At 45.4% G+C, this 26,050-nt stretch overlaps 1 protein-coding gene across 1 annotated transcript in view; it reads left to right on the forward strand.

The window, feature by feature from the left end:
• LOC126454983 (serine protease inhibitor dipetalogastin-like) overlaps positions 1 to 26,050 on the forward strand; it is a 289,557-nt gene that overhangs the window by 131,935 nt on the left and 131,572 nt on the right. The window contains exon 3 of the mRNA XM_050091141.1: positions 20,534 to 20,692. Within this exon, the coding sequence (XP_049947098.1) occupies positions 20,534 to 20,692 (159 nt within the window). The remainder of the gene's footprint in view (positions 1 to 20,533; positions 20,693 to 26,050) is intronic.

Here is a 26,050-nt window from a genome sequence, read left to right on the forward strand (position 1 = left end):
ACTATTGTCATCCGTCGTTTCGCCAGAGCCAGTCTAAAATCGGGCAACCTTCTCATAGTGCAGTTCTTCTGGAAGCACACGTAACATACTCTTGTCTTGAATCTTTACGTCACTAACTCAGAGCTCAATGCACTACCGCCAGATGTGTGTGTGATCAGTCGGTATGATGTCCCCATGTCCCTCATGCCAATTATTTGACCTTTCTCGAAGACCTAAAGATAGTGATAAGCTGCACATGCAGTTGCAGTAACGTTAGTCTTATCCAACAGTCGTCACTTACCCAAACCTTTCTTCACCTGTAGCAAAGACATTTTTATGTACAAAGAACAAACTCGCATTAGGAAGAAAGTTTAATGAAGACTACACACGTATCTAAATACCGGTGTTCATGATGTGACACTTTCCATTTCCGTCCATATGATTTATGCACTAGCTAACAAAAAAGGTGACTCTCCCAGCATATTTGGTCAGACATCACTGTAGCTTCGTACAAGTACTCACCATCACTGTTTATGTAAAGAATTAAAGTTGCAGTTCTCTGGGACGAATGGAACAGCCACCAGAGTGCATTACTGTTGTCTCTTTCATAATGTTTTCACCAGACCAGATAGGTTATGTGAGAGCTGTGAACAGAGTCGAGTGTTGAGTGATCACTGTAAAGAACACAGATATCGTGTACTCCTGTCAATTGACACGTTTCTGAAAGGCCGTCATTGTAGGTCTTCATTTCCCCGACTTGTCGAATCATGCGTTATCCAGATTTGTATGGCTTTTGAATGTGACAGTACCACTAGTACTCATTTCCTTTCCTATTCCACTTGTAGTTGTAACAGTGGTCTCGGAGTAGCGTCTTTGATTAGTAATTAGAAAGTCCTGGGATCGAAACTCGCCACCGCTTAAATTACTGATTAATAATCAGCATTGTCGGCCGAAGAGTTCAGGCGTAAGAAGTCACCCTCCTTCTGCCAACGGCCTTGTCAAAGATGGTGGAGGAGCGGATGGAGGTTCAGGGTAATCTCTTATCCTTGGAGTGGATACTGCCCCTAAAAGCTAAAGTATCAGAAATGATCAACGGCATGAGGATGCAGAAGGAAGTGGAAACCAATGCATTAAAGACGCATAACGTGTATCCACTGGCACGTGGCCTGTAACTGAAAAAGTGTCATGATGATCTCTCCGTTGGCAAAAGATTCCTGATTAGTCCCTCATTCGGACCTATGGTAGAAAAGGATTAAATAACCAGCGAAAGGATAACGTTTGGCGAGTCGGGGCATGGAATGTTAGATGCTTGAATGTGGTACGGAAGGCAGAAAATCTGAAAAGGGAAATGCAAAAGCTCATTCTAAATATAGTAGGTATCATTGAAGTGAAATGGATAGAAGACAAGGATTTCTGGTCAGATGAGTATAGGGCGATATCAACAGCAGCAGAAAATGGTGTAACAGGAGTAGCATTCGTTATGAATAGGAAGGTAGGACAGAGAGTGTGTTGCTGTGAACAGTCCAGTGATAGGGTCGTTCTTATCAGAATCGACAGCAAGCCAACACCAACAACGATAGTTCAGGTTTACATGCTGACGTCGCAAGCAGAAGATGAAGAGAGAGTGAAAGTGTATGAAGATATTGAAAGAACAATACAGTACGTAAAGGGAGATGAAAATCTAATAGTCTTGGGGGACTGAAATGCAGTTGTAGGGGAAGGGGTAGAAGAAAAAGTTAGTGCTTGGGACAAAGAATGAGAGAGGAGAAAGACTGAATTCTGTAATAAATTTCAGCTAATAATAGCGAATTATCTGTTGAAGAACCACAAGAGGAGGAGGTGTACCTCCTCGTAGTAGCTTGTTTTCGTGTCCGAATTCATCGACCATTATGGCGTTTTCCTCTCTCTAAGCCACGAATAAATTAACTTTTCCTTTGGATCATGAATGGCCACAAGCTTGTGAAGTAGAACGGTTTATACGGGACGAAATGCGTCTCCCGCCACAAGATGTTCTCGGAATTCATGTTTTGGTTCTTAGTACCACTTTGTACCATAAATCTGGCGAATGAAGAGGTGTGTGCCGCCTGTGCGGCGCCATGAGAACGATGTCAACTTCCGATACTGTGACGGTCATATAGGGGCTGCCGTTGTTGATCGCCCTGGTTTTGGCCTCTGAAAGTTGGCAGTTTTTGATCATCCGTTTGAGGTGCCGTCGGACGTAGTCTTGGCCACCTTTAAACCTTACGACAACGTCGTTAGTCACGTTGCCGAAACGTGTAAGACGCTTGAAATCTACTGTGTCCTCAATGGTGTTCGTCAGATAAAAACTGAACTGAGGAAACGCGTGCCTTCTTAGTTGGTTTTCGATGGCCGTAGGGCTGTCGTCATCTACGGTAACCAGACACCTACTTGTTCAGGTTATTGCCAGGAAGGCCACGTCGGTTGTGATTGTCTCCGACGTAGCAGACTGGTCGAGACGCCGATCGGAGACGTCGATCTTCCTGCGGCACCCACTGTGTTACCTCTGTCTTATGTTTCGAGGTGGGGCTCCCTGTTGCACAGTCTCTGAATCAGTCGGTACCGGTCTTGACTCCTCTCGACGACGCGATGGACGTTTTGCGTGTCTCTCCTTTACTTCCATGGAGGAAGTACCAACGAAGTATGGCCGTCGGCTGACGCCAGCCGTCTGAGTCACGCCCATGATTGGTGATCGAACCTCGCTTTTCTGGCCGCTTGTCGGATGACAACCGTTCGTCTTCCGGCACGGAACAACATACACTCCTGGAAATGGAAAAAAGAACACATTGACACCGGTGTGTCAGACCCACCATACTTGCTCCGGACACTGCGAGAGGGCTGTACAAGCAATGATCACACGCACGGCACAGCGGACACACCAGGAACCGCGGTGTTGGCCGTCGAATGGCGCTAGCTGCGCAGCATTTGTGCACCGCCGCCGTCAGTGTCAGCCAGTTTGCCGTGGCATACGGAGCTCCATCGCTGTCTTTAACACTGGTAGCATGCCGCGACAGCGTGGACGTGAACCGTATGTGCAGTTGACGGACTTTGAGCGAGGGCGTATAGTGGGCATGCGGGAGGCCGGGTGGACGTACCGCCGAATTGCTCAACACGTGGGGCGTGAGGTCTCCACAGTACATCGATGTTGTCGCCAGTGGTCGGCGGAAGGTGCACGTGCCCGTCGACCTGGGACCGGACCGCAGCGACGCACAGATGCACCACAAGACCGTAGGATCCTACGCAGTGCCGTAGGGGACCGCACCGCCACTTCCCAGCAAATTAGGGACACTGTTGCTCCTGGGGTATCGGCGAGGACCATTCGCAACCGTCTCCATGAAGCTGGGCTACGGTCCCGCACACCGTTAGGCCGTCTTCCGCTCACGCCCCAACATCGTGCAGCCCGCCTCCAGTGGTGTCGCGACAGGCGTGAATGGAGGGACGAATGGAGACGTGTCGTCTTCAGCGATGAGAGTCGCTTCTGCCTTGGTGCCAATGATGGTCGTATGCGTGTTTGGCGCCGTGCAGGTGAGCGCCACAATCAGGACTGCATACGACCGAGGCACACAGGGCCAACAACCGGCATCATGGCGTGGGGAGCGATCTCCTACACTGACTGTATACCACTGGTGATCGTCGAGGGGACACTGAATAGTGCACGGTACATCCAAACCGTCATCGAACCCATCGTTCTACCATTCCTAGACCGGCAAGGGAACTTGCTGTTCCAACAGGACAATGCACGTCCACATGTATCCCGTGCCACCCAACGTGCTCTAGAAGGTGTAAGTCAACTACCCTGGCCAGCAAGATCTCCGGATCTGTCCCCCATTGAGCATGTTTGGGACTGGATGAAGCGTCGTCTCACGCGGTCTGCACGTCCAGCACGAACACTGGTCCAACTGAGGCGCCAGGTGGAAATGGCATGGCAAGCCGTTCCACAGGACTACATCCAGCATCTCTACGATTGTCTCCATGGGAGAATAGCAGCCTGCATTGCTGCGAAAGGTGGATATACACTGTACTAGTGCCGACATTGTGCATGCTCTGTTGCCTGTGTCTATGTGCCTGTGGTTCTGTCAGTGTGATCATGTGATGTATCTGACCCCAGGAATGTGTCAATAAAGTTTCCCCTTCCTGGGACAATGAATTCACGGTGTTCTTATTTCAATTTCCAGGAGTGTACTAGGAAGCAACGGCTGGTGAGGAAATGGAAGAGACAGCAACGTACCGCTTGACTGCCTCCATGCAGTGTGTGCTCAGGATGATGCGCTGTTCTCCGACGTCCTGGCACCGGACAGAGGGACGTCTCGCGCCGTTTCCAGTCAGCATCCGCCTACAGACAACGCACTACCAACGCCTGCATCTGACGCAGTTGTCTCCCTTACTGTGCATGACAGTACCTGTGGGCGCGTGGGCGCACCGCTTGTAGAGTTCCACTGAACCAGCCCAGTGAGACGTTATCTCGTGGATGAACAATGTCGGTGCTGAGATGTACCCTTCCACAGGGGCCTAACAGGGAGCTCACCCTACTTCCTCCATATCTACGTCGCCAACATTCCTAGGGATGGCAGCTTTTCAAACTTACCTCATAGCCACTGTAAATCTCAATACCATTCGCTCGCATCATAATCAGGTACTATTCCATAAAATGCTGTAAATGTTATATGCTGCGGACGTCGACGTTGCCCTCTTTCAGGAGCTGCATGTTACAACCTTTCATGCTCCTCATAGTATTACGGCTTCCCCTACTGCTAGTGGGGTGGCGCTTCTCTTACGTGACGGTATCCTCGCTAATGCTATTCTCGGATGCCAGAGGTGCGGTTCTTACGTTTGTTGGCGTCAGGATCATCAACGTCTCTTCGCCATGTGGTTTGGGTCGCCACCGCGAACATTCCACTTTCTTGTTGAGGACTTCTGCCTGGGTCTACATCTACATGTACATCTACATCCATACTCCGCAAGCCACCTGACGGTGTGTGGCGGAGGGTACCTTGAGTACCTCTGTCGGTTCTCCCTTCTATTCCAGTCTCGTATTGTTCGTGGAAAGAAGGATTGTCGGTATGCCTCTGTGTGGGCTCTAATCTCTCTGATTTTATCCTCATGGTCTCTTCGCGAGTTATATGTAAGAGGAAGCAATATACTGCTTGACTCCTTGGTGAAGGTATGTTCTCGAAACTTCAACAAAAGCCCGTACCGAGCTACTGAGCGTCTCTCCTGCGGAGTCTTCCACTGGAGGTTATCTATCATCTCCGTAACGCTTTCGCGATTACTAAATGATCCTGTAAATCAACCCTTTCTGGTACGGATCTCACACTGCTGAACGGTATACAAGCAGTGGGCGAACAAGGGTACTGTATCCTACTTCCTTTGTTTTCAGATCGCATTTCCTTAGGATTCTTCCAATGAATCTCAATCTGGCATCTGCTTTACCGACGATCAACTTTATATGGTCATTCCATTTTAAATCGCTTCTAATGCCTACTCCCAGATAATTTATGGAATTAAGTGCTTCCAGTTGCTGACCTGCTATATTGTAGCTAAATGATATGGGATCTTTCTTTCTATGTATTCGCAGCACATTACACTTGTCAACATTGAGATTCAATTGCCATTCCCTGCACCATGCGTCAATTCGCTGCAGATCCACCTGCATTTCAGTACAATTTTCCATTGTTACAACCTCTCGATATACCACAGCATCATCCGCAAAAAGCCTCAGTGAACTTCCGATGTCATCCACAAGGTCATTTATGTATATTGTGAATAGCAACGGTCCTACGACACTCCCCTGCGGCACACCTGAAATCACTCTTACTTCGGAAGACTTCTCTCCATTGAGAATGACATGCTGCGTCCTGTTATCTAGGAACTCCTCAATCCAATCATACAATTGGCCTGATAGTCCATATGCTCTTACTTTGTTCATTAAACGACTGTGGGGAACTGTATCGAACGCCTTGCGGAAGACAAGCAACACGGCATCAACCTGGGAACCCATGTCTATGGCCCTCTGAGTCTCGTGGACGAATAGCGCGAGCTGGCTTTCACACGATCGTCTTTTTCGAAACCCAAGCTGATTCCTACAGAGTACATTTCTAGTCTCCAGAAAAGTCATTATACTCGAACATAATACGTGTTCCAAAATTCTACAACTGATCGACGTTAGAGATATAGGTCTATAGTTCTGCACATCTGTTCGACGTCCCTTCTTGAAAACATGGATGACCTGTGCCTTTTTCCAATCATTTGAAACGCTACGCTCTTCTAGAGAACTACGGTACACCGCTGCAAGAAGGGGGGCAAGTTACTTCGCGTACTCTGTGTAAAATCGAACTGGTATCCCATCAGGTCCAGCGGCCTTTCCTCTTTTGAGCGATTTTAATTGTTTCTCTATCCCTCTGTCGTCTATTTCAATGTCTACCATTTTGTCATCTGTGCGACAATCTAGAGAAGGAACTACAGTGCAGTCTTCCTCTGTGAAACAGCTTTGGAAAAAGACATTTAATATTTCAGGCTTTAGTCTGTCATCCTCTGTTTCAGTACCATTTTGGTCACAGAGTGTCTGTACATTTTGTTTTGATCCACCTACAGCTTTGACATAAGACCAAAATTTGTTAGGATTTCCTGCCAAGTCAGTACATAGAACTTTACTTTCGAATTCATTGAACGCCTCTCGCATAGCCCTCCTCACACTACATTTCACTTCGCGTCATTTTTGTTTGTCTGCAAGGCTTTGGCTATGTTTATGTTTGCTGTGAAGTTCCCTTTGCTTCCGCAGCAGTTTTCTAACTCGGTTGTCGTACCACGGTGGCTCTTTTCCATCTCTTACGATCTTGCTTGGCACATACTCATCTAACACATATTGTACGATGGTTTTGAACTTTTGTCCACTGATCCTCAACACTATCTGTACTTGAGACGAAACTTTTGTGTTGAGCCGTCAGGTACTCTGAAATCTGCTTTTTGTCACTTTCGCTAAACAGAAAAATCTTCCTACCTTTTTTAATATTTCTATTTACGGCTGAAATCATCGATGCAGTAACCGCGTTATGATCGCTGATTTCCTGTTCTGCGTTAACTGTTTCAAATAGTTCGGGTCTGTTTGTCACCAGAAGGTCGGTTCTCTGTTTAACTGCTCAAGGTAGTTTTCAGATAATGCACTTAAAAAAATTCACTGGATTCTTTGTCCCTGCCACCCGTAATGAACGTTTGAGTCTCTCAATCTATATCCGGCAAATTAAAATCTCCACCCAGAACTGTAACATGGTGGGGAAATCTACTCGAAATATTTTCCAAATTATCCTTCAGGTCCTCAGCCACAACAGCTGCTGACCCAGGGGGCCTATAGAGACATTCAATTACCATTTCTCAGCCTGCTTTAACCGTGACCTTCACCCAAATTATTTCACATTTCGGATCTCCGTCAATTGCCTTCGATACTATTGCACTTCTTACCGCTATAAACACGGCTTCCCCTTCACTGTCCAGCCTGTCTTTCTGCGGTATACATTCCAATCTGAGTTTAGAATTTCATTACTGTTTACATCTGGTATCAGCCAACTTTCTGTCCCTAGTACTATGTGGGCATTGTGGCCGTTTATTAATGAGAGAAGTTCTGGGACCTTTCTATAGACACTCCTGCAGTTTATTATTAGCACATCAATATTGTTATTCCCTGTTGCATTTTGCCTACTCCTACCTTGCCGCGTCTCAGGAGGCGTCTTGTCGGGCCTAGGGAGGGAATTCTCTAACCTAAAAAACCACCATGTGCACTCCACACGTACTCCGCTACCCTTGTAGCCGCTTCCGGCGTGTAGTGCGCGTCTGACCTATTCATGGGGACCCTACATTTCTCCACCCGATAGCGGAGGTCGAGAAATTTGCACTCCAGATCTCCGCAGAATCGTCTGAGCCTCTGGTTTAAGCCTTCCACTCGGCTCCAAACCAGAGGACCGCGATCGGCTCGCCGCTGAACCCGCCACTCCCCTTGGGGAGAAGGTGGCACAACCGCGCCCGGTACGCGCGAAGATGTCTCAACAGCAGGGACAGTGGGTGAAGCATGTAACACCTGGGGTGTACCATGCGACGCACCAGACTCCCCACTGCCGCTACACTCCGAGGCAGCAGCCTGAAGACGGCTGACCGCGGCCATAAACACGTTCAGCTGTTCGCGAACAGTGGCCAGCTCCTCCTGCGTCCGTACACAGCAGTCACAATCCTATCCATCCTAAGAAATCAATTTACTGTAGAGAGTTAATCAACTTTTAACTAGACTGCTAATTCACTAAAGGCGGCTGATAGTTGACTAAACTGTGGTTACTAGACACTTCTTGTAGAAAACAATGAATATAGCACTACCTGTCTCTGGACTGTATTCAAAACAAACACTAGCACTACTGGCACTATAGCTGACTAAAGGGACTCTCTCTGACTGTGTTCAAAACAAACACGAAATCTATGGAACACTATTAGTAGCACTCGACAATTAAAGCTTCCTAAAAGCAAAAACACACGGAAGAAGAAGTGACAAGTAAGAAAAATACAGTTAATACTTAAATTAACGTAGCTCGCTGCACAGCAGACGTGACGCAGACGGCAGTTACGACGACACGGCAGGATTCCTTAATCATGGGAGGCGACATCAACTGCAACCAGGCTCCCAAAGGCCAACTGCCATGACACTCTGCATGCGAGGCGCTAGTGGCAATTGTCCAGCACCTCAACCTTGTCGACTCTTGGGTGCATGTCCAAGTGTGTCTTCCAGGGTTCGTGAAATTCATGAACCATCCTTCCAGTCACGTCGATCGTGTTTATATCTCCTGCAATATTATCGGTGGGATGCAGGCTGCGGAAGTCTGGCCCTTTGCATTCTCTGGCCATGACGCCTGTATCTGCGCCGACAGTCTCCGCCTCCAAAGGGTGTGGTGCGGCCAGGGACTACGGAAATTCGTTTTACTTCACCCAATTGCCGGAAGCTCTTCTAGACTATGTGGACAGCTTGTCGTCAACGTCATGATGCAAATCAGTCTGCCCTGTCGCGGTGGGTCCTCTGCGGAAATCCTGCCCTCCGCAGGGGTTATGGAAGGGAGGTTGTGGCAAGGCAGCGACGAACCTAGGATTTCTGCTTCACCATTCTGCAGAAATATACTATGATCTCGTATTTTTCGTAGCGTCAGGCGACGGTGACTCGTATCACGGCAATGCTCACTGCGATCTCTCAACGTCACTTCGAATGAGCTATGGTCAGGTTTAGCGCAGGAGCGTCTGTCTATTTACCACGGGATACCAGAACGACGCCACCATCAGAGTATTTGACTAATGTGCTTACGACTAATAATGGGTAGCGCTTAGATACTATTCTCCAGGAATGTACCATGATCCCGTATTTGTCAGAGTGTGAGGCGATGGTGACTCGTGCCAAGGCACTGCTCGCTGCCCTCTCTCGTCGTCACCTCGAATGAACTATGGTCAGGGCGTGCACACACGACGGGTTAGCGCAGCAGCCTCTGTCTATGTACCGCGTGACAGCAGAAAGGCTCCACCATCGGAGGACTGTACTAATGTGCTTACGAGCGGCGCTTAGATACCCACTGCGATAAAGGGCCTGCTCTCCAAGCACAGTATTTCATGCTGTACTCTGCACAATGTCACCATAGCCACCCTTCCAACACCATGGCAGTTTCTCGACTCTCCTTTGGCTCGGTTCCTGGGGATGTAACAATGGACCTGTTTGCCGACATCATGGAAACGAAATCCATGATGCTGTCCACACGGGTTATATAAACAAGTCGCCGACCCTGACGGCCTCCCACTATTGTCCGCTGTTTCGTCCCCTAGTCGCGCCAGTGTGGGTAGAAATTTGTCCGGATCTTCCGTCATCTATCGTGCAGATCTAGTCAGTTTCCTTGATGATCTTCTCATTCCCATCCACAATTCTCGGGGCACATCACGGTTATGCGATTATTGCCCCTTGATGATACGAAACACAAAGATATTTACCGGCTGCCGGCTGCACGGCTCAAACGAACGGCCCAGAACGTGGTTCCACTTGATAAAACCTCTTAGGGAGGTGCCAATAACATCAGCATTGTCCTCAGTTTCTATTGAAACATAACCGCTCTTGCTTACGCTCGTCGTGTGCCTGAAGTCAAGAGCAATTTCAGCTGGGCGTTCGATCTTGTTGATCACAACTACTTGGGGGGCGTGCTGTGCAATGTGGGATACTCTGATACTACCATCGACGTCACAATGCGTCTCCTTCGCGGAGCGACGTCCCGTATACTCTCCCATCTTGATCCTTCGTTTGGTGCATCAAGGCTGTCCGTCTGGAATGTCTCTCGGTGGCCACATATTCAGATGTACTGATGTGAACGATTTCGACATCGTTATTCGTAGCGATTCTGAGGTCAGAGAGTCACTGGCAAGGGTTACCACCTACGGCAAAGCTTCTGATAGCTGTCTTAACTTCCGCAAATAGAGAGCTATGGCTATAGGTGCGGGGATTGGGGTTTCCTGAGAACAGTGGTGCTCCACTGCATGTAGCTACAACTATCCGATACTTAGGACTCGATTTCTCAAGTTATCTGCGGCGCCGATCGCCCTCAACTGCGGGCGCCTACTGTCCAAATCACTGACTGGCTTTATATCATCGTTTGCGAGCCCTCGATCTTCCGTAAGGGACACAATATATAAATGAATATTTGGCGTCACATAAACCCCATGTTGCAAAGAAAGTTCCCATTCCGCCATCCATGGTCAGCCTCATGCTAGCGGCACTGGGTTCATATGTTTGCCACGGCTAGCTGTTCTAGATAAGAGTCTGTACTCTCACCCTCTGAAGGTGCAGGGGCGGTTTAGACCTGTATCATGTTCCTGACACAGCAGTAGCCCTGTCAACTCTCAAATGGTGCTGTGGCACCGTTGCCCTTTGTGCCTTACCATCCTGTTGCTGGAGGCTCTTGCACCACGCTCTCTCTCAGCCCCAGCTTTCGAATGTCCCGCCACCTTTCTTTTTATTTTGCTCAACTTGAGATATGCCCGTACTGCGATATTGCCAATGCAGTTGATGCCCATGAAGGCGACCTACGGGTATTTTCATCAGAACAAGTCACCAAATGTGGTTGAGAGGTCGCCAGGCTTGCAGTCCGGCGATCGGTGGCCGCTCGTCATCTTGCCAGTGACGTCCAGTCTGCATTGTATCTTACGATAAATGGGAAACAAGTATGCGGGCCACGCCCTTACGGAATTCACCTTGCAGACATTCTGTCGTCTGTCACCTGTGATGTTCTGGACATGGACGAGCATCGCCTGGTGTGCGGATTTGCATAGGTGTGTGAGTCTTAGTGCGACAGATTCTTGCCTTAATTACCCGTACGACTCCCCGTCAGATACCTCCTCACCCGCTACTCTTTTCGGACTCAGGATACGTCCCACAAACGAAGACGAACTCCGTGAAGTGGTTTTTTTGACATGTAGTTCACTACTTGTTTGCTGACGGCGAGAAAAATGTCCTTGAATTTTGGCAGTTCGTTAATGAACGACGTTGTGCAGTTGTCCTCAATCTCAACTGCAGACAATTTTACCCTAATTTTCCTTATAGTGTCTTTCTTAGCCCACCTCGGAACTGGGGTGTTACTGCAGTGAGGAGATGATCCACGCCTCTGCCGCTGTTAGTACCCGTTATTCTCTGGTCATGGAATGTTCTTCTCGTCGATAGTCCCACCGAGTGTGGTGTGTCACTCTCTCCTGCTCGTTACGTCGGTTTCCTGCTTCTCATATATATCCTTCGTTCCTGCGAGAAAAAATTGTTCATGGTGCCCAGGTCTCGTGTTTTGACCCTTGCCCACTTCGCCCCACCCCTGCCTTTGAGCATCAGACGGTTCCTCAGTATAAAAAAGAAAAAAAATAATAAACAGCCGCACACAGTGCGGATGAAGCTGCTAGGATCCGTTTCAGTATTACTAAGGAATAGGCGCTGTAATTCTCCGTGCTGAATGTAGCAACTATACATTGATAAGAGAGGACAAAAAGCGTAGCGTCTTCGATTAGCAATCAAAACATTCTCGGTCCCGTTTTCTAGCATCACCGCTGCTTAAATTTTGAATAAAAATCATCAGCAATGGCGGCCGAAGACCTTTGTCATAAGAAGTCATCCTCAGTCCATCATCGAAAAGGTGTCTTGATGATGTCTTCATCGGCAAAAGATTCCTGAATATTCTCGCAATCGGATCTTCGAGAGGGGACTGCGAAGGGGGATGTGACCCTGAGGAAAAGACTGAATAAGCTCAAATGGCTCTGAGCACAATGGGACTTAATTTCTGAGGTCATCAGTATCCTAGAACTTAGAACTACTTAAACCTAACTAACCTAAGGATATCACACACATCCATTCCCGAGGCGGTCGCGCGGTTCCAGACTGTAGCGCCTAGAACCGCTCGGCCACTCCGGCCGGCACTGAATCAGCAACAAAAGGATAACGTTGTACGAGTCGGGTCGTATAATGTCAGAACAGCAGAAGATGAAGAGATGATAAAGTTTATGTGCACACTGATTTGGCTAATTCAGTACGTAAGGGTTACTGGAATGTGATTGTAGGGGAAGGAGTCGAAGAAAGGGTTACGGGAGAATGTGGGCTTGGTAGAAGGAATGAGGGATGAGAAAGACTGAGTTCTGAAATACGAGTAAATTTCAGATGGCCATAGCGAATACTCTGTTCAAGAAAAGAGGAAGAGATATACTAGGAGAAGACCAGGAGATACAGGAATATTTCTGTTAGATTATGTTGTGTTCAGTCAGAGATTCTGAAATCAGATATTGGATAGTAAGGGGTACCCAAGAGCAGATATAGGTTCCGATCACAATTTCGTAATGATGCAGGTAGACTGAAGCTCAAGAGACTAGTCAGGAAGAATCTATGTGCAAAGAAGTGGCATACCGAAGTACTAAAAAAGAATGAAAGTTGTCTGAGGCTATAGATACTGTACTAATGAATAGCTCGGTAAGCATTTCAGTTCAAGAGAAATTGACATCTATGTAATGGGCAATTCCAGAAGTTGAAAAGAAAAAAGTAAGTGTAAGGAAAGTAACCACGAAGAGAGCACGGGTAACAGAGGAAATACCTGAAATGATCGACGAAAGAAGGAAGTACACAAACGTCTAGGAAAATTCAGGGATACAGGGATACAAGACACTTAGGAATGAAATAAATAGGAAATGCAGGAAAGCTAAGGCGCAATAGCTACGTGAAAAATGTTGATAAATCGAAAATGAAATGATTGTCGGAAGAACTGACCGAACATATAGAAAAGTCAGAACAACCGAATCAAAACAGCCGTAAGTGAAATTAAAAGCAAGAGCAGTAACATTAAGAGTGAAACAGGAATTCCAATGATAAATGCAGAGGAGATAGCGGGTAGGTGAAAAGACTATATTGAGGGTCGCTATGAGGGGGAGGACTGACCTGATGATGTGGTAGAAGAAGAAACAGGAGTCGATAGGGAAGAAGTACGGGATCCGCTATGAGAATCAGAATTTAAAAGAGCTTTGGAAGACTTCAACTCAGATAGGGCAGAAGGGTTAGATAACATTCCAACGGAATAGACTGTATGAGACTAGCGATATACCACATGACTTCTGGAATAACATCATCCACACAATTCCCAAGATTGCAAGAGCCGAAAAGTGTAAGAGTGATCGCACAACCAGCTCAACAGCTCATGCATCCAAGTTGCTGACATGCATAATGTACAGAATAATAGAAACGAAAATTGAGGATCTGTTAGATGACGATCAGTATGGCTTTAGGAAAGATAAAGGCCACAGAGAGGCAGTTCTGACGTTGCGACTGATAATGGAAGCACGACTAAAGAAAAATCAAGACACGTTCATAGGATCAGTCGACCTGGAAAAAGCGATCGACAGTATAAAGCGGTGCAAGATGTTCGAATTCTGATAAACTTAGGAGTAAGCTGTAGTGCAAGACGGGTAATTGGCAATACGTTCAAGAATCAAGAAGGAACAATAAGAGCGGAAGACCGAGAACGAAGTGCGAAGACCCGGATATAGTCTTTCGTTCCTGCTGTTCAATCTACACGTCGAAGAAGTGATGACGGAAATAGAAGAAAGTTTCAAAAGAGGAATTAAAATTCAAGGTGAAAGAATATCAGTGTTAAAATTTGGTGATGATAAAGCTGTCCTCATTCAAAGTGAAGAAGAATTACAGGGCCTGAGGTGTGGAATGACCAGTCCTAATGAGTAAAGAATAACGACTGGGGGTAAATTGGAAACGACGAAAGTAATAAGAAGTAGGAGAAACGAGAACAGTGAGAAACAATTGGTGATCACGGATTAGATGAAGTTAAGGAATTCTGTTATCAAGACAGAAAAATAATCCATGATGAGCCGAGAAAGAACATAGAAAGCAGACTAGTAGTATCAAAAATGGCATTCCCGGCCAAGAGCAATTTACTACGTGGTATCAACCATGGGTCTTAATCTAAGAAATTTTTGAGAATGTACGTTTGGAACACAGCATTACGTGGCAGTGAGACATGGACTGTGGGAAAATCGGAACAGAAGAGAGTCGAAGCATTTGAGATGTGGTGTCGCAGAAGAATGTTGAAAATTATGTGGGCTGATGAGTTGTGGAACAAGAACGTTCTCGCCCAATCGGCGAGGAAAGGAGTATATGGAAAATACTGACTAGAAGAAGGACACGATGATAGGACATGTCTTAAGACGTCAGTGAGTAAAAAGAGAAGAAGGAATTCTCCTACTGTCAATCACTCGAAACTCCTTCAAATCTGTGACTGCAATCCGACTGCAACATTCTGTGTCATCCTGAACTTTTGGTCGGAACAGGCAGCAAGAAGCCAGACTAAGAAAGGGTGTCGCATTATGTTCAGTGGTGAATCTCGGTTCTGCACTGCTCCCTCTCACCATCGTTGGAGAGTGTGAGGGTGTAATGGAGAGACGTCTAAATGTTCCAATGTTTTGGACAGGCACAACGGCGATAGTCCTGCTGTCATGGTGATGTGGCCATCGGATATGAGTTCAGGTCACGGCTAGTAGTGACTGAGGGAACTCTAACACCACAATGGTACGTCATGGACAACCTGGATCCTCATGTGTTGCCTTTCATGCGACAGTATTGGTGGTGCCGTTTTTCAACAGGACAATGCTCTCCATACATGCTAGGTGTCTCTGTGAATGCGTGTTGTTGCAGTACTCCCGTGGCCAGCAAGATCCCTAGATCTCCGATAAAACCAGCTCGGACATGAACCCCGTCCTAGCGCCAGTATCTAGGACAAGGGTTCCCTGGCGGTGGTACGCGCACTACTCGTGGAATGCAAGGATATTTCAAGTGGTACATGTGCAAGTAAGCAAGACAAGTGCTGCTGTAAGTAATATATTCCCTCAAGTTGCTTTCTCTTTGAAGCAAAATGATAGCCGGAAAACTCACTGACAAACGTAGCATCCGTATAATACTAAATAAATTTTATTTACCTCAAGATGTTTGTTTACGACTGTATGCAGGACACAGAATGGCGGACTGTGACCTCCCCACCGCTCCCTTCATCAGCCGTCGCTGCCTTGTTGAGAAATAATTCATAGTCTTTTGACGTTGGCGATATTATGATCAGATCTTATGTTTTTATTCGAAAGTTTACATATAGCTTTGCAAGTGCTGCTAACTTACAAGGTGTTCCAATGTGCGTCGCTGCAGAAGTCTTTACAAACTGAACGGTTTATTGTTGTTATTGTCGCTTTGTTGGGCGTTACCTTAGATGGCTGCGTCTTGAACCGGATTGTGCGTATTGAACGAGCTGATTCTTGACTACTAGAACTGTGATGTGAAGTTTAACTTGTTTGTGGGTTTTACATGCGATCGTGTTTTAACTTAACCATGATGACATTTTTGCGCCAGGAATCTCCTTCTACCTCGAAGGATTAAGTTAAAAAAAACCGAAACCAACTCATAAGCGCAAGAACAGGGTGACAATTATTGAACTATATGAAGAAAATGTAAATTAGTTACAAACTATAGCGTGCACACGCTTTATCCAACATGTAAACTATAGATATTCGGATTTCGGTTATGACGTGTTCGATATGCCTGCCATCATAGGCACAGACGAATAGCGAAATTCTGCAGGACCCGCTGAAGTGTCGGAACATCTATGCCGCCGATGACCGCCTGAATGGCTGGTTTCCACTCAGAAAAGGATATGGGGCTATTGCTGTACACATTGTCTTTAATATAGCCCCACACAAAGGAGTCGCATGCGTTGAGATCCAGTGATTATGGCGGCCAATCGAGGCCCATGGCAGTGGCGCCTGGGTACCTTAGAACCAGAATACGGTCCCCAAAGTACTCCACCAGGACATCAAACACTCTCCTGCTTCGATGTGGTGGAGCTTCGTCTTGCATGAACGACATCTTGTCGAAATCAGGGTCAATTTGGATAACGGGGATGAAATAATCTTCCAAGACCTTCACGTAACGTGCCATCAAGGTATATCGCAATGATTATTCCGGGACTGGACATTGCACACCACACTGTCACGTGTTGAGGGTGAACAGACTTCTCGATCGCGAAATACGGATTCTCAGTCCCCCAAATGCGCCAATTTTACTTACTGACTAACCTATCCAAATGAAAGTGGGCTTCGTCGCTAAACCAAACGATACTAATTACCATCATGTCCCGCTGCCAATAGTGCAGTTCGAACGTCCTAACGCAAACCGTTCAGAAGTTATGACAATTTTATTTCATATAGTCTAATAATTGTCACTCTGTGTGATGAAAGTTACTTACAATTTGCATTTACAGCAAAGGCCGGTAGAGAAACCGGTGATAATCCAATTCTCCAATGCGTTGTTTATTTGGAAATGCTTTCAGATCAAAAGATGAAGCCTTCTTTATGAAAGCGCAATCAACGTTATAAGCACCTTGAGTTAGCTGGTAAACCTATTAAAGTTATTCACAGGAAATCTGCGTTTTATAAAGAAAGAATCCATGTGCATGGCAAATTTTATTAACACATACTAATTTGATGAAGTCTCATTCTTTGCTAGTTTTAGAATTGCAAAGGAAGGAAAATCTCACACAATTGATGAGTCCCACTTACTCCCCGTGGCTAGAGGCACGGTGCAAGTAATTTTTGGGGAAAGGGAATCAAAGAAATACGAAAAGTTCTGTTATCCAACAATAATGTGTAAGAGAGGATTGAAATCTCTTCTAATATTGAAGAAATATTGTTATTTCAACTGCAATAGTGCACTTATTTCGCTCTTGAACAAGTACCACATGTGAACACGAGCGAAACTGTGCAAAAGTGTGTGTCTGTCACATTCGGCGCAACACAAATACTGAATGTGTGTTGTCAATACTAAGCAAGACGGAGAAAGGTATTCCCCACGTACCGTTATTCACCCCTGGGGGAGTCGTCGCTCAACCTGCACTAACCCTCCCGCTTACGCGTGCACACCTCAGGGTTTGTTAAAAGTGAACAAGGTAGCGCGGACCGCGTAAATTGTTTAAAATGTCAAGTGCTACAGTGTGCCAAAAAGTCTGAGAACCTCTGATCTAGGATATGAAGACCAGTTGCAACAGCTGTGGGTTATCTTGCCTCAGGGAGGGATAGCACGGCTTAATGGCACCATTTCCAACCGAATCCGGGAGTACGTCCAGGTTAGAGGGGTTGCGACGTCTTAATAATAAGTCCTTTTATACAGCCGAGTTCTTTGTAAATCTGACACTATTTTGCAATCAGTGAACTACAGGGGATAGCCAAAATAATGTGAAATCTGTACTTACATGGTAATGCTTTATTAAGAAGGAGTTGGACCCCCATTTGCCCGTAATACAGCTGTGATACTTCTTTGAATACTGGCATATAACGATTTCATAGTCTCCAGTGGAATGTTATGCCACTCTTCGATCAAAACCTCTTCTAACTCCTGCAGTGACGAGGGAGGCGGAAATCTGCTCCGGAGTCTGGGCTCCAATTCTGCCCACAAGGGTTCGATAATGTTCAAGTGCGGAGGTTGTGCTGGCCAGGGAATACGCTGCAGTTCAGTTGCATGGTCCTCACACCACTATTGTACTGTTCTGGCTGTGTGAACGGGTGCATCATCGTCCTGAAATATGGCATCATTGTTGGAGAACAATATTTAAATCGCGGGGTGCACCGGATCACTTAAAATCTTTGTATAATCGTTGTCTGTGACACGGCCTTTGAGAGTAATGATGGGACAAGCAGAACACCGTGATATGGCTGCCCACGCCATCACACATCCACCTCCATGCTTAACCGTTGGAAACAAGCAGTCAGGATTGCAGGCTTCCTTTGGCGTTCCCCAGACCTAAACCCCACCCGATGTTGGAAATAGCGAAAACGTTGACTCGTCGGACAACATGACGTGTTTCCACTGATCAGCCGTCCAGGATTTATGCTCCTGAGAGGATGTTTTACACTTCTTTGTGTTGGTTGTCGTAACTAATGGTTTCGGTGTAGCAGCTCGTCCATGAATATTCGCTTTATGGAGTTCTCGGTGGACAGTGTTATAGATACGGGTGTCGAAGATGGCTATGGAGCTCTGCAGACACTTCAGCCGCCGTAGCTTTATGTTGTTTTGGCACAATTCGTGGTGGCGCACGATGTCATTTAGTTCTCATTTGCGCCCACTATTACATTTACAGATTAGATTTTAGATTAGATTAGTTTTTCGTTCCATAGATCCGTGCTGAGGAGATCCTCGTGGATGTGGAACATGTCACTTTTTTTTTAGCTGAAATAACAATACTAATAGTATGAGTATATACACTAAATCATTTTTAAAGCTGAAATAACAATGCTAATAGTATGAGTTTATACAATACCTAATTTGTTTCTATTAAAAAATTCGTCAATGGAGTAGAAGGATTTGGCCAGTAGTAAGTCTTTCAGGCTCCTTTTAAACTGATCTTTATTTGTAACTAAATTTTTTATATTTGCTGGCAAATTATTGAAGATGAGTGTTCCTGAGTAGTGGACCCCTTTTTGAACTAAAGTAAGTGCTTTTAAGTCCTTGTCCAGATCATTTTTGTTCCTGGTATGTATGTATGAACTGAGCTGTTTGTTGGAAAAAGAGATTATTTTTTAGGATAAATTTCATTAAGGAGTAAATATACTAAGAGGCAGTAGTTAGTATACCCAGTTCTTTGAAGAGGTTTCTACAGGACGTCCGTGAATTTACTCCACAAATAATACTTATTACACGCTTTTGGACTCTGATAACTTTTATTTGACGTGAAGAGTTACCCCAAAACATTATACCATATGACATTATGGAATGAAAGTGGGCAAAATATGCAAGCTTTTTCATTTTTATGTCGCCTATGTCTGCTAACACTCGAATTGCAAATACAGATTTGTTACGGCGTTTCTGCAGTTCTGTGGTGTGCTCCTCCCAACTGAATTTATTATCAAGTTGTAATCCCAGGAATTTATGACTGTCAACCTCTTCTATCTGCTCTTCTTCATACTTTATGCATATGCTGGGTGGAAACCTCTTACAGGTTCTCAATTGCATATAGTGAGTCTTTCCGAAGTTTAATGTCAGTGAGTTGGCTTTAAACCATTTATTAATATCCATGAAAATATCATTACCAGATCTTTCTAGAACTAGACTCGACATACTATGTATTGCAATACTTGTGTCATCTGCAAACAAAACGAACTCTGCTTCTGACAGTGTAACTGATGAGAGATCATTAATGTACGCAAGAAAAAGCAATGGCCCTAAAATGGATTCTTGTTGGACACCACATGTAATTTCTTCCCATTCTGATGATGACTGATGACTTAATTCACTAGTCCCTCGCACTGACACTCTTTGTACAGGATGATGTCTTTCCATGTTTTGTGTAGGCTGTCATGACTGCTGAAACAGTTGCTCTTGAAACATTCAGTAAGCTGGCTGTCTTGGTTTCTGATGCTCCAGCTAATCGGCTCCCCACAATCTGCCCACTTTGGAACTCTTCTAGGTCTTTTATGGCACTTCGACCTCGGTCTCTGGATGCAAATACGAAGTGTACTGTTCTCGTAAACAACCTGCACTGATGCCTAGTCCGTACTGAACTCTCACAGTCCAGCGCCACACGAGCCTTACCTGCGTTGTTGACCGTCAAACACAACCATCCCATTACTACCTTGCCGCGCGGTCTTGTGCGCCTTGCTCCCCCGTCGGAGGTTCGAGACCTCCCTCGGACATGGGAGTGCGTGTTGTCCTTAGCGTAAGTTAGTTTAAGTTGGATTAAGTAGCGTTTAAGTCCACGGACCGATGACCTCAGCAGTTTGGTCCCATAGGAACTTATCACAAATTACACAACTTACGCCCTGTAACTTCACGTTCCGTCTCAATCAATGAAGCTTCATTTCGTTTTCTCCTCCCCTTGTGTGTGCTTGGCGTCGGACAGTGTATTTCAGTGTGTCGGTGGAGTGACTGCAACGGTGATGACTGACGCTTCCGTTGGTGTGTTGCTGTGTGCAGTGCGAGGCCTGAGCGTGAGGCGCGGCGCATGCGCGGCTAACCCGGAGCCGGAGCACTGCGCGCTCGCGTTCGCCGTGTGGCGGCGCGTCTGCGGCAAGGACAACCGCACCTACTCCAGCGTCTGGGAGCTGCTCTGCCACGCCCAGACCACCGGCATACGTGAGTACCCACTCGTCTGCGACCAAACAACACAGAAAAATAATTACGTACTCCGTGGACCACTGCGGCAGTGACACCTAAACCTATTCTAATTAATAAGGATTAATGCATGGTGCGACAGCTGGCAGCTTTCCCTAAACGTAGATAAATGTAATATAATGCGCATACATAGGGGCAGAAATCCATTCCAGTACGATTATGCCATAGGTGGTAAATCATTGGAAGCGGTAACGACCGTAAAATACTTAGGAGTTACTATCCGGAGCGATCTGAAGTGGAATGATCACATAAAACAAATAGTGGGAAAAGCAGGCGCCAGGTTGAGATTCATAGGAAGAATTCTAAGAAAATGTGACTCATCGACGAAAGAAGTAGCTTACAAAACGCTTGTTCGTCCGATTCTTGAGTATTGCTCATCAGTATGGGACCCTTACCAGGTTGGATTAATAGAAGAGATAGACATGATCCAGCGAAAAGCAGCGCGATTCGTCATGGGGACATTTAGTCAGCGCGAGAGCGTTACGGAGATGCTGAACAAGCTCCAGTGGCGGACACTTCAAGAAAGGCGTTACGCAATACGGAGAGGTTTATTATCGAAATTACGAGAGAGCACATTCCGGGAAGAGATGGGCAACATATTACTACCGCCCACATATATCTCGCGTAATGATCACAACGAAAAGATCCGAGAAATTAGAGCAAATACGGAGACTTACAAGCAGTCGTTCTTCCCACGCACAATTCGTGAATGGAACAGGGAAGGGGGGATCAGATAGTGGTACGATAAGTACCCTCCGCCACACACCGTAAGGTGGCTCGCGGAGTATAGATGTAGATGTAGATTCTAGCATCTGGAAACTGCTCTTCCGTGCGATATTTCAGGTTTTCTCGGCTTAACTGATTAACAGTGTGCTTTTTGGCTACAGCCGAGTTGTTGATTCCATTGCATGCACTACAGTCGATGGCCGACATTATCGTAACTTCAGATGCTGCGAGCTGTGTTAGCTTACTCGCTGTCTGGACTCCAAACAGATTCGCAGCCGAGTTCGACTGCTCGCTATGCTCTTTGATGCTCATATGTTTTTCAGAGGTTTCACTGTTGTTCTTTGATAAGGATATTCTCTGAGCGTTTTGTAGCTCTGAAGAAATGGCCGACGACATATTTACAAAGAGGTGGCAAAATGCTTGCACTTTTTGGTATAACTGAGGCGATGAATTAAAAACTTGTCTCTCCTGAAGCACTAATTTTGACAGAAAGTATAAAAAACTAATTATTCTCACTTGATTGATAAATATCCGCACAGTAATTTTAAGGTAGATTACTTTGATATGTAAACATTATCCATATTTCAACAGTCCACACAAGTTTTTATACTATTAATGTGAGTATGGACACGATGTAGTACGGCCTTTGTTATTCATTTATCTGAAATTATACTAGGGTAACTAATGAGTTGTGAAATGTAGGTAGAAACTATTCGCAAAAAATTGTTATATTCCTATAATATTAGGCTGTAACTAAAATTAAAATCTAAAATATAAAAATTCTGTCGGATGTCAACTAAAATAACCAACAAAGTACCAGTTTGAAGTTCCACGAAGAGAAAACTTTGAAAAACTCTGCTGGCCGCTGTGGCCGAGCCGTTCTAGGCGGTTCAGTCCGGAACCGCGCTGCTGCTACGGTCGCAGGTTCGAATCCTGCCTCGGGCATGGATGTGTTTGATGTCCTTAGGTTAGTTGGGTTTAAGTAGTTCTAAGTCTAGGGGACTGATGACCCATAGTGCTTAGAGCCACCTGAACGATTTTTTGGAAAACACTCAACTTTGATGACATCTACAACCCTTTATTTTCTCACGAAACTTCACTTCTGATCACGTTAATGGACTTATTGAATTCCTTTCTTGCTTTTTTTTTGTTTTTAATGTTGACTGGCGTAAGTAAAGTTGAATAAAATGTATTTTCAAAGCTTAGGTTTTTTGGGTTGATTGGAAAAAGCGAGATCAAGGGCCAGCATTCTATGAATGTAGGAAGCCTTCCAAAACCAAACTGAAGCTGGCCTCTAGGAACTGGATTTAACAGCCTAGGATTGAAGCAAGGAAATCCTCATCTCTTCACTTTGTGCCATTATTGTGTAGTCAGGTCAATTGGAAAGCAGAGTTCATAGCTCTATGACTGCATTTGGTGAAGTGTTGCACCCGTTAGAGTTTGAGAAGTTCCCAGCCGCTGGAGGGGACACACGTTTCCACCTCAAAATTTCGCACATTTTTCCACTAATTTGTCGCAGGTCCGAAGAATAATTATAGATACCCACGCCTACAGTAGACCTGGATCGTGTTGTTCAGGGAGCACTACGTTGCTTTGCTGTGTGAAACAGAATGCACAGGATAGGGCAAAAAAAGTGGCCCGGACGAGTGAACACGACTGGACGTGAATGTAGGTATGTAACAACACCCCGTGACACCTACACTATGGGCACGCTCTCCGCGTGATCCACACCGGTTCAGAGCGTAGTTCTGGTTGTGTCAGTGTGGGCAGAGGAGACGATAGTACTCACAGTGGAGCAGCGGGTGTTCGTTGTGGAAAGTCACGTGAGAGCAAAATCGTGGAAACGGTGTGGTCAGCTGTTAGCTGAGAAGTTTAATGGTGTCAAAGTGCCAGCAAATAGTGCCACGCAACGTTTAGTCAGAAAATGGCGTCAGATAATATCTGCTTTAAACAAGTCAAAGGACATTCCGAAACGTGCGCACACACCAGAAAAATGTGGCTGCACTCCACTAGAAAATGCTTGAGAGTCATACGAAATGAGCTCGACGTCTATGATCCTTTTTATCCTGGAACTCTGTTCTCCGGGCCATTTTTATTTGCCCCACCCTGTATATTCAGCAATCCAGCAAGCGTCTTCTTTATCCACAGTAAGCTGTAAGCTACTATTGTGGTTCCGTTTTACATCAGAGAAGGGAGGCGTCTTTATACGAACTGAGAGACGAATGATGAGCCCTTATACTGCTGTCATGTTTCTGTTGTTATGGGAATTGGTGTCGGAATTGGCGCTCCAGGTGATCTGCAGTTCGTTAAGGGCCGCATGAGGGAGTGACAGATAAAACATTGAGGACACTGTTTCGACACGGTTCCGTAATGTCTCACATCCATTTTGACTGAAAAACAGAGCCGAATCTTTGAACAGCATAATAACCAAAAAATACGACACATAATGAATGCTGAAGTATGTCCAAATTCAGTAGCACGCCTCATAACCACTGCTAGAAAAGTGTGAGAATTCTGTAATGAATAAAAAGCCGTTACCCAGATTCCAGCAGAGGCCCCCGCTTGGTCGCCCTCCCTGACCCCCTCTCTCCTTCCTGCTTGAAGACAACTACGGCCGGACACCAGTTCAATTCAAATCATTATTTCGGTAGACTCCTTAACTATTCTGTCATTGGAGCTTGACTTATGCTCCACCATACTGGTCTCTTATTTAATTTCACGAATAGGTTCGAGGTAATACTACTAGAAAAGCCGAGGCGAGGTTCGAGGAACATCAGCGAGATGCCTAACTAAATAAACCAAGAAACTGTGCTGTCAGCAAAATTTGCCTCGAACATAATCGTGAAATTAAATACGACAAGAACAGTATCGTGCTGCAAAGGTCAAGTTTCTGTGTCATTATAATTCAGGAGTCTATCGAAATCTATAAAGACATCGAAAACGTAATAAATCATGGTGGAAGTTTAATTTTAAAGAAGTCCCGGAGTCCAGCACTCGCTGTATGGAGATCTCGCTAGCAGTCCTATCTACCAGACGTGGAAAACGCCGAGAGAATATGCATTTCACGGAGTAACTGTGTGGGCTCTGAGAAACAAATGAGCGTCGAAGTGCGTAGTGGGCGCAGAAAGTCGAACTCAGCTGTAAATGGCAGCGTCAGACCAACAATAGTTCAAATTTAGGTTAGAGTTTAGGCACCGAGTAACATGAAGTCGTCGAAATATTGTGCATAAAAATGGAATGTACAGTTCGGCCGCGTGCCCGGAGGCACACCATTGCTGCTCAGTGTGCAACTGAAATGTAATTTACAACTGACGGTTAGAACGATATTTTACTCGCAAACATTTGAGACTATACAATATATTACGACACATAAAACTCGATACAGTCAAGAAAAATGTTGGGATATGACACGAACAGTAAAATATTATAATCTGAAGGATGAAACAGTCTCATACAAAGCATAAACCGGGTGACTGCTTATGTATGTAAATAAACAACTGAAATGAAAGGATTTTGTACTTAGGGACACATTGCATAAAGCGTCTGCAGCAAGGATGAGCGCAACTAGGCCAGAGTCTTGTATCTGATGTGACACGCACAGACCACCTGCTGCCGAACACTATCTGCATAACTGTAAATCTTAGAGGCTGCACATTTCGAGATGTTGAGGACGCGTGCCTTTTTGTACGGGAATCTGAACTGAAATTCCTAAATCACATGTGTGCATCCTCCTTACTCTTTAACTAATTTTAATTTTCATACCTCTCGCGAGGAATCGAGAAATGCCTTCCGTATCCAACAAATTACGCACAGAACTTTTGTAGGCATCTGTTTCCTGTATTGTTCAATATAAAGTAGACATCAGAGAAAAAGGCAGATTGCTGTTTAACGTCTCGTCGACCACGTAGTCCTTAGAGATGAAGACAATCCCATATTAGGGAAGGTGCTCGACTGTATAATTTTCAAAGCTGTGGAGCCCTAAATAGTCTTAAAAAGTTCAGGGAGATGACGGAAAGCACAGGTCCGAAAGACCGGATGGGGATTTGAGCCACGATACTCCCGAATGCGAGTCCAGTGTTTCACCACACCACCGCCTCCTCGCTATCTAAATGTCGAGGCAGCACTATTGTGTTTGAAAATCCACAGCCTCTAAGAATGTCCGTGTAGGCTGTATTTTAAGAAAACACAATACAGCCTACAACGGACAGTGTATTCTTTTATTAAACTATTGTATACATTGACAAATGGAAAAGAACTGCTTTTACTCTCCCTCTTCAAACTACTATTTGTACATATTGAAAAATCACCTTTCATGTCCTATTCTTGTAGACCTTACATATCATTTGCCAGTGGGTCTTACAACTAAATATCTATATAGACTTAAATCGAACAGTACGTACGCTTTCTGTACGTAATTTTCCCTCTTTCTTCTGCTGCATACAATCTGCGCAACTCAGTTTTACTTTCTGCCACTATCAATAAACTGTGAGCCAAGTTTTACGTTTTCTACGACACAACAGACACTAACATAATGATAGACCTGTGTAGATATGTGGCACCATCGCATATGGGGGTCAGCGTATTAGAGCACGA

This window comes from Schistocerca serialis, chromosome 1, assembly GCF_023864345.2.
Source record: "Schistocerca serialis cubense isolate TAMUIC-IGC-003099 chromosome 1, iqSchSeri2.2, whole genome shotgun sequence".
NCBI lineage: Eukaryota > Metazoa > Arthropoda > Insecta > Orthoptera > Acrididae > Schistocerca > Schistocerca serialis.